The sequence below is a fragment of the Heloderma suspectum genome, chromosome 5, assembly GCF_057233095.1.
Source record: "Heloderma suspectum isolate Gila_16-S chromosome 5, 16-S_ref, whole genome shotgun sequence".
In the NCBI taxonomy this organism is placed as follows: Eukaryota; Metazoa; Chordata; class Lepidosauria; order Squamata; family Helodermatidae; genus Heloderma; species Heloderma suspectum.
Genome location: NC_139462.1, coordinates 136,982,495 through 136,996,939, shown reverse-complemented (window position 1 = coordinate 136,996,939; position 14,445 = coordinate 136,982,495). Strand labels below are relative to the sequence as shown.

At 44.2% G+C, this 14,445-nt stretch overlaps 1 protein-coding gene across 1 annotated transcript in view; it reads right to left on the bottom strand.

Moving 5' to 3' along the window:
* INO80C (INO80 complex subunit C) overlaps window positions 1–10,047 on the bottom strand; it is a 49,721-nt gene extending 39,674 nt beyond the window's left edge. Inside the window, exon 1 of the mRNA XM_084857545.1 lies at window positions 9,820–10,047. Within this exon, the coding sequence (XP_084713671.1) occupies window positions 9,820–10,023 (204 nt within the window). The 5' untranslated portion in view covers window positions 10,024–10,047. The remainder of the gene's footprint in view (window positions 1–9,819) is intronic.
* Window positions 10,048–14,445: the final 4,398 nt, after the last annotated feature.

Here is a 14,445-nt window from a genome sequence, read left to right as displayed (position 1 = left end):
CATGGGGTTTTCTTGGCAAGAATACTGGAGTGGGTTGCCATTTCCTTCTCCAGTGGACCACATTTTGTCAGAACTCTCTGCCATGACCTGTCCGTCTTGGGTGGCCCTGCACAGCATAGCTTATGGCTTCACTGAGTTACGCAAGCCCCTTCGCCACAACAAGGCAGTGATCCATAATATCTTTTTAGAGCCATCCAAAATTTTACAAAGATGTGCAAGCTTTAGAATTCTTCAGAACCCTTCATCTGGGTAGATGGTACAAAAAGCAGGGGATGAGGTAAGAAAAATAACATTCCCAAAATGTGGCCAGATGCTATGGCCATGAGGTCTGCTGTTTAGATACAGTACCTTGCATAAGTATTCACCCCCCTTTGACTTTTCCATATTTTGTTGTGTTACGACCTGGAATTAAAATGGATTTAATTGGCATGTTTACTATTTGATTTACACAACATACTTAACACTTTGAAGGTGCAAAATATTTTTATTGTAATAGAATCATAGACCCAGTCTCAAAATGGAGATTTGCAGTCTGAATGAATTAGTCAGTGGTAGATGTTACAAGTTTCAGATTACACCTAGCTATGCAAGGACTGCCATGTTTCCCTGTATTTCGCTTCCCTGCATTTGGCTCTGTTCGGACTCAGGAACCCGTGTGTTTCGTCCAAGGCAAGAGGCAAATCAGAGTTACAGCTGGCCTTTGTGTTTTTCGAAATGGAGATCAGCCATTGCTCCTCTATCCCAAAATGCATTGCTCAGTGTAATCTGATATCTGCAACCAGGGGGCCTGGCAATTTCTGTTGTGGTGTCCCACAATTTGGAATTTTCTTCCCCCTGCAGTGCAACAGGGGCCAACCTTGAGGGTCTTTCATCACCTGTTAAAATCTCATCTTTATACCCTGGCATTTGCTGATTTTAATACCTAGCTTAGTAGATTTGTTTTTATCATTGTATTTGTTGTTTTACTGAAATTTGGTCCTGTGATTTGGTGATGAAGGGCTGCATTTAGACACTTTAAATAAAAAATAAAGACATACATTTATAAAACATGACTCCAAACCATGCAAGGTCAATCAGAAAAAGGAGTCTCCAATTTTTATGAATTAAAAAATATTCTTATAAGTGATGAAAAATAAATTATATATTATCTCATACTCATATATATTCCCAAGGGATAAATAAACTAAAAAAAAATAACTTTCTAGATTTGAATATGCTGGCCTCTTATTTTATATTTTATAAACATATATTGCTTATACTATTTGTTATATTATTGCAGGCTTTTGTGTATGTGTATATATGTTTGTGTGTATGTTTAAGTTTGATACCAAAAGTTATTCATGCATTTATTCTAGATTTACCTGATGGACTATTAGGGTCTGAAACACACTGGATTTTATTAGACGTTTTCTCTTGTTTACCCCACTGTTTTTCTGCTTTGGCAGCACCACACAGCCTTTGAACAGTCCCAGTCTAAATATATGTTTTAAGCATATTTTTGAAGGACAATCCTATGGCCCAACCTAAAAGGACCACCACTGGTGTAAACTAGTCAGTCCCTTAGACTGGTGTAACTAGTCCGTAACTAGGAGAGCGTTAACATAGTAACATCAGTGGCTACCCCATAAAGTTCCTAGCAAAGCTGTCAATCTCCGCAATCTCAACACTGGAGTGGCAGCCCTACATTGCCCATATATGGAAGGCACCAATCAGGCACCAATGACTTAACCCATTCCACACACAACGTATACCCACATTGCTAGAAATAGTTCATGTTCTCTTCTTTTACATATCAAGTGCTATAATGTATTAGGTTACGTGGGAAGCAGCTTATGCCTGCTGAAAAAGGTTTGAATTCCCCTGCTACTGAAGCAAACGTCTGAGTTTGGATGATCATGGGGGAAAAGAAGTCATCGTGGCTTCTCACCCTGCCCATGCCTGTCGTTTACAAGATTACCCATGCTGCAGTGCAGGTTGGCGTGTCGTCTGAACCCGGTGTGCACAGTGGCGGGAGTAGCTTCATACCCACCCTACAACCTACAACTTGCAGTAGGGGTTGTAGGGAAGGTATAAAGCCACCCCTGCCACACCGCGAGCCGAGTTCAGACGACATGCCAACCCATGCTGCAGTAAAGGTAATTATGTAAATGACAGGTGTTCGAACAGCACATGCGGGAGTGGGGAGAGAAGCTACAATGGCTTCTTTTCCTCCCATGATCATCCAAACACCCCCAATATGTTTGCCAGGGGAAATGCCAAGGCCATACAGGGATAGAAGAAATGCCATTGAAATTGCAGCAGCCAGACAGCTCCACAGGGAAGAGCCATTCATGGAGAACCCATGGCTCTTCAGTAAATGGGTTCAAATCCCACTGTAGTAACAATGCCCATGTGAGGGGAATACATTTTTTGCAAGGGAGAAGGAAGAGAGCCACTTGGACAAGAATGGAAGCAGCAACAACCTCACCAGGAACAACAACCTCATGTCCCCTCTTACCATTTACTCGAGAAACCCCCTATGAAGAGAGGTTACAATGTTTAGGCCCCTTGACCATTTGGTTGCTCTTTTCTGTACCTTTTCCAGCTCTACAGTAACTTTTTAAAGGTGTGGTGACTAGAACTGTACACAGTATTCGAAATGTGGTCACATCATAGATATGTATAAAAGCATTATATTGGCCGTTCATTTTTTATTCCTTTCCTAATAATTCCCAACATGGAATATGGCATTTTCACAGCAGCCACGCACTGGGTCGACTCTTCCATTGAGTTATCCACTACATCCCCAAGATCCTTTTGCTGGTCAGTAAATATATGTCAGGAGCGCCCTAGCGGCCTCTTTCAGTAGACCCCAATAGCCAACTCAAGACACAGACAAAAGGATTCTTTTCAAGGCTTTAATCCTTTACAACTTAATGACTCTTTCAGATGCTATTTACCAGCGACTAAGCAAGGAATAGCAGAGTGGCCTATGTACTGAGTAGGCAGTTGATCCCCGTTTGAAGGAGAGTCACGTGAAGACCCTGAACTTATGGGCTAGGGAGAGATCCTCCCTCTTTCCCTTGGGTCCACGGGAGGCGGCCATTGCTTGCGCGCCAAACGGGCGCTACGCCTCCTTTCCACGCCCTCCATCGCTCGTCGCTCCCTGCGTCTGCGTCGAGCATCTAGCAAGCCTCGTTCCGGCACTTTCTCACTGCTAGGATCACTATCTATCTCAGGAATGCCGGCAGGAGGAATCTCTGCCAGCTGCTGTGCCTGTGAGGGATGAACTGGCTCCTCTCTCATGGATTGCTGATCCTTTTCAGAATCAGAACTGCTCTGGGGTTCTATTGGCTCAGTTTCCACCCTGACAATATACAAATGCTGTCACTGAGTAGCTGTCAAATAAAGTTGCACATTTTAATTCTTTTTACAGTTTTGAGTATGAATTTGGTTTTTTATTAAGGGATCTGTGATGATAATTCAGACAACCTTAAATTCCCTTAAAAGTATAAATAAAAACCTAGAATGGAACGTTATCTAGTACAACTCCTTGTAATTTGAATGTCAGTTACCCACATCTCCCCAAGAGTACTATATCAGAAACACGATAAAACACCTTTCTGGAAATATGCTCATTATACCTGGAATGATTTGGCAAGGAGATGAATAGACCAGCCACAGTTTTATTTCTTTTTGGCAAAAGATAAAGGTGGTGGGCATCATCATGGATCAACAGTCTCATGAGATATCAAGATCAAGCTTCTTCTGCTGGGGATGGGTGGGTATTGTTTAATACCTTTAGGGTGCAATCCTTTTCAGATAGGAAGCTGCCTCTCAACTCGGAGGCGACCACCTATCCAATGCAGGGCAAGAGAAGCACGGAGGGAATCATTCCCTCCACGCTTCTCCTGCCCTGCATTTTCAGCTAGACAGCCGATTGCGGCTGTATAGCTGCACGAGGGCTGAGCGGGGGAGGAGGCTGCTGTACAACACATTGGATGTGTCATACAGGCATTTCCACCCTCCCCATCCCAGAACGCCCTCCAGGAACACCCCTTTTTGGCCACTCCGCACTCCTCTTGCAAGTGCGGAGCACGGGGCCGTTCTGCGCTGCCTCCAAGGCAGCGTGGAAGTGGGGGGAGGTCGCTGTCTAGCAGCCATAGGATTGCTCCCTCTGTGTTTAAGGCTGCAAAGCCCTATTGAACTCAACAGAACTTAACTTCTGAGTAGTTCTGAAGTATAGGATTGTGCTATAAATTTTGAAATACATCACCAACACTAAATATTTAATGAAACAACATTGGTCCAATTCAGAAATAATCCTCAACCATAGTTTAGCATTACAAGAACATGCCATGGCTAGCCTCAGGGTCATGTACTCTTTGCACACATGGAAGGGCGATTTAAAGTTTCCAGTTGAAATTTGTTCCAAACTACAACTTCCTATTTTATAAAAAATAAATGCCTGGGAGTAGAGAGAAGTCTTAACCTGGCGCTGAAAAGATGAGAAAGTTGGCACCAGGTGGACCTCCCTGGGGAGTGTTCTACAATCAGGGGACCACCACCAAGAAAGGCCATCCTCCAACTCTCAGAGCAGGAGGGCCTCAGATGATGATCGTAGTGTACAGGATCAGAATGTACAGGTAGGTTCATAATGTACTTTGTCAAGCACTTCTGAGTTATGTAAAGCTTTATACGTCAAAACCAGCAGCTTGAATTGGGCTCAGTTTAAACTATAAACCACATAAACCATGGTTTAGTGTGAAGTCTGAATGTGGCCACTATATCCACATTCTATATTGAACTGAGTACCATTTTGGGGTAGAAAGGTAGGGTACAAATCAAATCAATAACTACTGTGCTTGTTGTACACTCACACTGATTAGCTGAGCTGGTGTGATGGCATCGAATGTTTGTAAACATTCCAACTCTCTAGTGAATAAAGCTGTCAGTATGTTTATAGTCCAACTTCTTTGAGAGAAGAAAAAGTTGTTCGTCTGAGATTAAAATCTCACAGGTCTTGGGGGCATGAGTAATTTCTGTGGTCTAGCTGAAGACTGGGGCGGGGGAGGTGGTTCTCAGGAAACAGGGAAATTAAAGGGCAGGGAGCCCAGAGGTAAGAAGGCTGAAGGAAGGGTACAGCACAGTGCAATGGACTGAGAATCAGTAACTTGAGGGAAAGTCAGTTGAAAGAAGAGGCTTGCGGAAGACATCAGAGGAGACAGGGAGCTGAGGCAATTTCACATATTGACTTGAATTAACCACCCTGTTATTTGCAGTTTCTAGTTCACTATGAATGCAATTCCCCCTCATGGATCACTGCCTTGTTGTGGCAAAGGGGCCTGCGTAACTCAGTGAAGCCATAAGCTATGCCGTGCAGGGCCACCCAAGACGGACAGGTCATGGCAGAGAGTTCAGACAAAATGTGGTCCACTGGAGAAGGAAATGGCAACCCACTCCAGTATTCTTGCCAAGAAAACCCCATGGAACGTATCACAAGGCTAAAAGAGATGACGCCGGAAGATGAGCCCCTCAGGTCGGAAGGTGTCCAATATACTACTGGGGAAGAGCAGAGGGTATTTCCAAGTAGCGCCAGAAAGAGTGAAGCGGCTGGGGCAAGGCCAAAAGGACACTCAGCTGTGGATGTGTCTGGTGGTGAAAAGAAAATCCCATGCTGTAAAGAACAATATTGTTTCGGAACCTGGAACGTAAGATCAATGAATCAAGGTAAGCTGGAGGTGGTCAAACATGAGATGGCAAGGCTGAACATCGACACTTTGGGAATCAGCGAACTAAAATAGACAGGCATGGGCAAATTTAATTCAGGTGACCATCATATCTACTACTGTGGGCAAGAATCCCTTAGAAGAAATGGAGTAGCACTCATAGTCAACAAAAGGGTGGGAAAAGCAGTACTGGGGTACAATCTCAAAAACGATAGAATGATCTCAGTACGAATCCAAGGCAAACCATTCAACATCACAGTAATTCAAGTCTATGCCCCAACCACTGAGGCTGAAGAAGCTGAGGTTGATCGGTTCTATGAAGACCTACAACACCTTCTAGAACTAACACCAAACAAAGATGTCCTCTTCATCATATGGGATTGGATTGCTTAAGCAGGAAGTCAAGAAATCACCGGGATAACAGGCAGGCATGGCCTTGGTGTACAAAATGAAGCAGAACGAAAGCTAATAGAGTTTTGCCAAGAGAACACGCTGATCATAGCAAACACTCTTTTCCAACAGCACAAGAGGCGACTCTACACATGGACATCACCAGATGGTCAATATCGAAATCAGACTGATTATGTCCTTTGCAGCCAAAGATGGAGAAGCTCCATACAGTCAGTAAAAACAAGACCTGGAGCTGACTGTGGCTCAGATCATGAGCTGCTTCTTGCAAAATTTCGGCTTAAATTGAAGAACGTAGGGAAAACCACTAAACCATTCAGGTATGACCTAAATCATATCCCTTATGAATATACAGTGGAGGTGAGGAACAGATTTCAGGGATTAGACCTGATAGACAGAGTGCCTGAGGAACTCTGGACGGAGGTCCGTAACGTTGTTCAGGAGGCAGCAACGGAATCCATCCCAAAGAAAAAGAAATGCAAGAAAGCCAAGTGGCTGTCTGATGAGGCTTTACAAGTAGCTGAGGAAAGAAGGGAAGCGAAAAGCAAGGGAGAAAGGGGAAGATATATCCAACTGAATGCAGAGTTCCAGAGAATAGCAAGGAGAGACAAGCAGGCCTTCTTAAATGAACAATGCAAAGAAATCGAGGAAAACAACAGAATGGGAAAGACTAGAGATCTCTTCAAGAAAATCGGAGATCTCAAGGGAACGTTTTGTGCAAAGACGGGCATGATAAAGGACAAAGAAGGCAGGGCCCTAACTGAAGCAGATGAGATTAAGAAGAGGTGGAAAGAATACACAGAAGAACTATACAGGAAAGATCTGAATGTCCCTGATAGCCATGATAGTGCGGTCACTGAACTTGAGCCGGACATCCTCGAGAGTGAAGTCAAGTGGGCCTTAGGGAGCATTACTAACAACAAAGCTAGCGGAGATGACAGTATTCCAGCTGAGCTATTTAAAATCCTAAAAGATGATGCTGTTAAAGTGCTGCACTCAATATGCCAACAAATTTGGAACACTCAACAATGGCCACAAGACTGGAAAAGATCAGTTTACATTCCAATTCCAAAGAAGGGCAACGCCAAAGAGTGTTCAAACTACCGCACAATTGCACTCATTTCACATGCCAGCAAGGTGATGCTCAAAATCCTACAAGCTAGGCTTCAGCAGTATACGAACTGAGAACTACCGGAAGTACAAGCTGGGTTTCAAAGAGGCAGAGGAACTAGGGATGGCGGAGAATTTCTCCCTGAAACTTCGGGGGGCCGAGCGCCAATGTGTTCGGCCCCCCGAACAAGTTTCGGGGAGAAATTCTCTGCCCCCCCCCCGGCAGGACGGGACTTACCTTTGCCGAATGTCCCTCCCGGCGGCGGGTCCGGCCGGCGGTTCGGTGGGTCTTTGTCAGGGGCGGCAGCCGATCTTTCGACCGGCTGCCGCCGCCGCCACTGCAATAAAATAAAATAAAAAAACACCCCCGTGATAGGCTATGTGACGATTAATGTAGCCTATCACGGCTAGATTTGCAAAGTCAGCCATGATAGGCTACGTAAATCGTCACGTAGCCTACCACGGGGGCGGTTTTTTTTTTTTTTTAAACTGTTTAGTTCGCGGCCGGGCGAGGCGAGGCGCCTCCCGCCCGGCCTGAATTTCAGCCAGGCGAGGCGGGAAGCCTCCCCCCCGGCCTGAATTTCAGCCGGGCGAGGCGGGAAGCCTCCCCCCCCGGCCTGAACTTCGCGGGGGGAGCAACGAAGCGCCTCCCCCCCACCGCGGGAAATCTTCGAGGACAGGTAAGTGACTTTCGTCCACCCCTAAGAGGAACTAAAGATCAAATCGCCAACATTCGCTGCATCATGGAGAAAGCAAGAGAATTCCCGAAAAACGTCTATTTCTGCTTCATTGACTACGCTAAAGCCTTTGTTTGTGTGGATCACAACAAACTGTGGCAAATTCTTAAAGTGATGGGAGTACCAGACCACCTTACCTGTCTCCTGAGAAACCTGTACAAGGGTCAAGAAGCAACAGTAAGAACCAGACATGGAACAACCGATTGGTTCAAAATTGGGAAAGGAGTACGACAAGGCTGCATATTGTCACCCTGCTTATTTAACTTATATGCAGAGTACATCATGAGAAACGCTGGGTTGGATGAATCACGGGTCGGAATTAAGATTGCCGGGAGAAATATCAACAACCTCCGATATGCAGACGATACCACCCTAATGGCAGAAAGCGAAGAGGATCTAAAGAGCCTCTTGTTGAGGGTGAAAGTGGAAGGTGCAAAAGCTGGTCTGAAACTCAACATTAAAAAAACGAAGATCATGGCATCTGGCCCCATCACTTCCAGGCATATAGAAGGGGAAGAAATGGAAGCAGTGACAGATTTTACTTTCTTGGGCTGCAAGATCACCGCAGATGGTGACTGTAGCCATGAAATTAAAAGACGCTTGCTCCTTGGGAGGAAAGCTATGGCACACCTAGACAGCATAGTAAGAAGCAGGGACATCACCTTGCCGACAAAGGTCCGTATAATCAAAGCTATGGTTTTCCCAGTAGTAACGTATGGCTGTGAGAGCTGGACTATAAGGAAGGCTGAGCGCCAAAGAATTGATGCTTTCGAACTGTGGTGCTGGAGAAGACTCTTACGAGTCCCCTGGACTGCAAGGAGGTCAAATCAGTCCATCCTAAAGGAAATCAACCCTGACGGCTCATTGGAAGGACAGATACTGAAGCTGAAGCTCAAAAATTTTGGCCACCTAATGCAAAGAGAAAACTCCCTGGAAAAGACCCTGATGTTGGGAAAGATTGAAGGCAAAAGGAGAAGGGGACGGCAGAGGATGAGATGGCTAGATAGCATCACAGATGCAATGAATATGAACTTGAGCATGCTCCGGGAGAGAGCGCAGGACAGAAAGGCCCGGTGTGCTATGGTCCATGGGGTCACGAAGAGTCGGACACGACTGAACGACTGAACAACAACATGAATGCAATTGTATTGTCAATCTTCAATATAAAGTTAATAGCAAAGGTTACTCAAATGAGTGCAAATGTTTGCCCTCCTCTAAGTTTTCCCACGGTGTAAATGAGTTTGCATTGTATTTGCTCAGTCTGCAGGTAATACAGGCATGTTTGCTTTTTTCCAGGGAGGCAATTGTGCATTTAACATTTACCCCCAAATCCACCTAACTTGTGTGCAAACCTTATCCCCCTTTTCAATAAATAAATAAATAAATAAATAAATAAAATCATGTGCGTACATCCAAGTAAATATACATAGGATTGTTCCACAGTGGTGACTGATAACCGAACACCAGTTGCAATGTTTAAAACCAGTTTCGAGCTTCGACTCAGCTGCAAAGTTTAAGGCAGGGCGTTGAATGCCAACAAAAAAAGTGTAAACACTTCCACAAAACTACTGTTGAATTCGGGGGCTGCACCACCTTTATCTCCAACCCACCTGAGATCAACCAGTTCTTCCAACTCAAGCCTATGCACGTTTCACCGAATTCAATGGGACTGACTCCTGAGCCCCAAACAACCGTGCGCCAGGATCGCAGCCGGACGTAAAACACTGAGGGTGTCCCATTCTCTTTGGAAACGAGGGGTAGAGGAAAGTCCTATCCACGCATGCGCACCTCTCTCCCGAAAAGACTGTGGGGCTGTCCCCCTCCCTCTGTCTCGCGCGCGCGCCAGCAGCCCGTACCTGAAAGAAACTCCCTCCGCCGCCGCTGCCCGGCGTGGCCAACCTCTTCTTCTTCCCGGCGCTACCGTTACCAGGGCTGGAGGGGCGCTTTTTACCGCGAGCCACAGCGGCTCCTGCCCCTGGTCCGGGAGGGGCGGCTGGCAAGGGCGTCGGTGGCGCGGCGGGGGGGGAAGCAGCAGCGGCAGCCGGGCTCAAAGCCGCCATACTGACGGCGCTCTCCTGGCTCTCGTCAGAAGAAGCGCTTTCCTTTCTCGGCTGGCTGTAGGCGCATGCGTCCTGCCGAATGTCCTCGTGAAGAGCGCCTGGCCCTTCCTCAGTCGGTGCCTGAGCCCGAGAGGACCGGGCCAGCCAATGAGTGGCCCCGCTGGCCCAGCAGCATGTTCCCAATAGCAGCTGGCCAGATGCTTCCCGGAAGCCCACAAGCCAGCCCTTCCGTGTTTCCGCCACAGAAACCTCTGTCAGAAGTACACAGCTGTGGATAGACCTTTCCTCAATGAATTTGTCTGGTCCTCCTTGCACCAGTCTGGTGTTGTGGTTAGAGTATTACACTGGGGTTCTAGTCCCCACTTGGCCATGAAGCTTACTGGGTGACTTTGGGCCAGGTACTGACTCTCAGCTTAACCTACCTCACAGGCTTGTTGTGAGGATAAAATGGAGGGGAGAAGGACCATGTAAGCTGCCCTGGGTTCCTTGCAAGAGGAAAAGTAGCTGGGACAGAAATGCAATAAGAATAATATGCCACCGAAGCCAGTAGCCATCACCACATTTCTTGGCAGTCAATCGTATATGTTAATTATGTAAATAGTATTTGAATGGGGTGAAGTCTGGACAAACCTGCCTCGATTGCTTCCAGTGGAAACTTGTCTCATGCCACGTGCACATACTCTTCAACTCTGTACTAATTAATTCAGTTAAAAACTACCTCTGGCCATAGTACTTTAAAATCACTTATATAAATTGGAATTGATAGTTCATTCAGAAGAATAGATATTCAGTTAGCCTATCAATGTATCAACTTGATATATAGCCTACCCCCATTACAAAGTCTTAGAGCAGATAGCAAGATGGTAGCTAATTTATCTTATCGCTGTATACCAGAGGTGGACAACTTTGTGGCCCTCTGGGTTTTTCAGCCTACAACTCCCATCAGCCTTAACCAGCATAGTCAATGGTGAGGGATCATGGAAGTTGTAGGCCCAAAAAATCTGGAGGGCCACAAGTTGCTCACCCCAGCTCTACATCAAAAGGCAGTTCGTTCATTTTTTGTTTTTAAAGTGTTATGCTTCTGCACAGGCTCAGGCTTTGATGAGTCTCCAGCTCAAGAGAATTCCAAAGTGGAAGAGTAGCCCCTAAGGCCTCTCAGTGTGCACTTGTGGATTGGTTTTGCACATAAATGGTGTACATAAAAGCATTTTTGGTTAATCTTAAAGAAGGTGGAGTTTGTTTCTAATTTTACATTTAATTTACGAGTTACATTCTTTCATGTTTGCAAAATATACACCAGTGTCTTGGGCGTACACAGTAGGCATGTGCTGGGGGCTACAATTCACTGTAGTTCCTTGGTGTGCATCCAGTTTTGTCATTTAGCACAACACATGAGCTGCCCATGCAGCAGCAAAGCATGGCAGCAAAAGAACAAAAACTACAAGTACTGACAATGGTTTATTCTGAAATCAAGTGGTATAAGGGTTTTGACTGGAGAACTTTGTCAGGAGCAGAAACTTTATAATACCATTGTACCTGAAAAAGGTGTTCTGTGATAGCTTTCCTACCCTTCACACTTTAGTGTGTTCAGTATAGCAAATGTTGGTGTATGTGCAGCACCCATTACTGCCATGTAAAGGGTGTTTGGTCCCTGACTAGTGAGTATGTGAGAGTGTTAGAGGGAACAGCTAATTTGTATTGTGACCTCGAGGATGCCTTTTCAGAGGATGTGCTACTGTTTTCCGAAGATGCTACAAGTTGCATGCTTTTAAATTATTAGAGATCCATTTGGGCTACCAGTAGGTGATTTCAGGGCTGAAGGTTCATGTTCTTATTCTAGCAATTGAATCAGAATGTTAAACGTCTATTATATAAGGTATCAAAGTGCTGGACCAACTAAGAACATAGTCTTTTAATATAAGGGCTGCTGCTCATAAGGCCCTAATCTGAGCTCCCATCACTCTCACATCTGAAAAAGCAGCCATTCTTAAGCAGAGCCTCTCCAACTGATCAATAAAAAGAAAAGATCCCCAAACTCTCTCTCTCTCTCTCTCTCTCTCTCTTTCTTCTTATTAAAGAATCTCATGATTAACTTGACCTCATCACTTTAGGAAAATGGTATGTATTTTTTTTTTAATACTGGCACAGGCAATTGTGCTTTCCTTCAGTTAAATTTTACCTTTGTTTTACACTCCTGCAGCATTTCACTGAAATACCCAATTGCTGAATAGTATAAAATGCTTACAACAAAAGTATCATGTTCAGGTTTAGACTAGTGTGGAATATCTATCTTTTACAAGGACTCTTCAAAAGTAAAAACAATTTAAGTTCTTAGCTTTACAGGCCATCAGGCGAAAGAAATGGATTCCTACAGTGCAACTTGTGAAATCACCTGTCATTTTGTGGCTTTTCTTTCTCATATGGATTAGATGCTTTGATTGCTTTGGAGAGCCCATGGAGCAACTCCCTTGATTTGCATGTATACTTTGTATTTTGCTACAAGCACTGAAGTACCTTTGTTCAAATATAACAAGTATCTTGAAAAATAAGTATTTGAATTTTGGATTACAGAAGGCTAATAAAAATGCTTTTTAGTCTTACTAGAGAATTGATGTCAGATCTCTATCTTTTGAACTCAGTCTTTCAGTTTTTAGCTTTCAGGCTCTCCTGTCTAGGCTATTGGTATGAAAAGCATAAAAATAGATTGCTTAATAAAAACGGTACTGTGTTTTGACTGTATTTTAATAGTTGCTGGCTTTTAACATATTAAAATTGGGCAATAAAGGGAATTTAGTGCTTTATGCTGTACATACATTTGATAGTAGTTTTTTATGTTCAGTTATATGTGTTTGATAGTAATATGTGTTGCTGGTTTTTTTACTGTCCAAGATCATTTAGGTGGGGGGTTTTTTTGTCTGTCAGAAGTATTTCAAATATTTGATAGAAGTGATCATATGATTTTAAAAGCCGCATGGACAAAAAGCCCTAGTAAATATCAAGCTAGAGAACAAACAAAGCCAATATGCAGCCCAAAGAGCTTTTTGTATATAATAAAATACATTATTTGTCTTTCTAAGCACTTCTCAGTTTGCTGTTTTTGTAATTCTCATTTATCCAAGGGATAAGCCTTGGGATAATATTGAATCAACTATAGATTTGGCCAGGCATCATTTAAACTATTTGCCTCAACACATGAACAGAGGTGGGATCATGGTGAATAGCCCTGCCTCTGACATAATGTGTGCTGTGTAGCTCTGCCCCCAGGCATCTAAGTGTACAGTATGCACAAAGGCTGCCCCCCAGACGTTCATACTGTATGCATGGACACCTGGGGGTGGAGCTACTCAATAAATAGTTTAAATAACGCCTGAAAAGGGTTTATGCTTCATGTTTATTATACTTTTGTAATTAACAACCTCTGCTAATAGTCACTCCTCTGTAGAATCCTATTTTGTACTGAGGTTGCCTTCATATTGAAGAAAATGAGTATGATATTTATTTCATTTTTATACTGCCCAAAGTCAAAGCTCTCTGGGTGGTTCACAAAATTAAAACCACAAAAATACAGCAAAAAGTACAATATAAAATATAATAGATTAAAACTACAGAATACAAATACAACCAGAGTAAAACCTAGCAGCAGTGCAGATATTTAAAACACAATAGCAGGTTTAAGACAGCAGAGCTAAAACACTGGAATGCTAAAAATGCCTGGGAAAAGAAAAAGGTCTTCATTGGGCGCCAGAAAGAGTATAATGTAGGTGCCAGGCGAACCTCTCTAGGGAGTTCATTTCACAACCAGGGTGCCACAGCAGAAAATGCCTTTTCCTGGTAGCCACCTGCCTTACCTCTTTTGGTAAGATGCATACTTCCGCAGAATCTGATATTCTGTTTATTTTCTCAGCTTGAATATGTTGGTATTTGTGGAGCAGAAGAGATAAATACACACTTCAGTCATCAGGATAGGAATGGTTAATTACACAGAGGGATGTGCACAGATTGAGGATCTATTCATGTGTAGCAGCAATAGCATGGAACCTGCTTCCCTGTGGTGCAATCCCATGCTGCTCCAGGAACATATATATGAGGGAACAACATGAGTGGGGGCAATTATGTGGCCCCTTCCCATGGAAACATCACTTTCCTTTCCAGCACTTCTTGGAGCAGCAGGGGATCACACCACAGGGAGATAGTCCTATCGTACTTGACTGGTTATTCCTTCTTAAGAAGTCCTATCGAGTATGATAGAACTACCGTCTTCCTATCAAGGAATAGCTAGTCTTTCAAATGGACTGAGAAAAGTTTTCCTCATTGCAAGTTGGAGAAGAGAGGAGGGAAGAATGGGAGAAGAGTGGCATGTGTGTTAAGCTGTGTTCCTGGAAAGAGCTAAGTCAGAGCATTGGTACAAGCTACAACCACCTA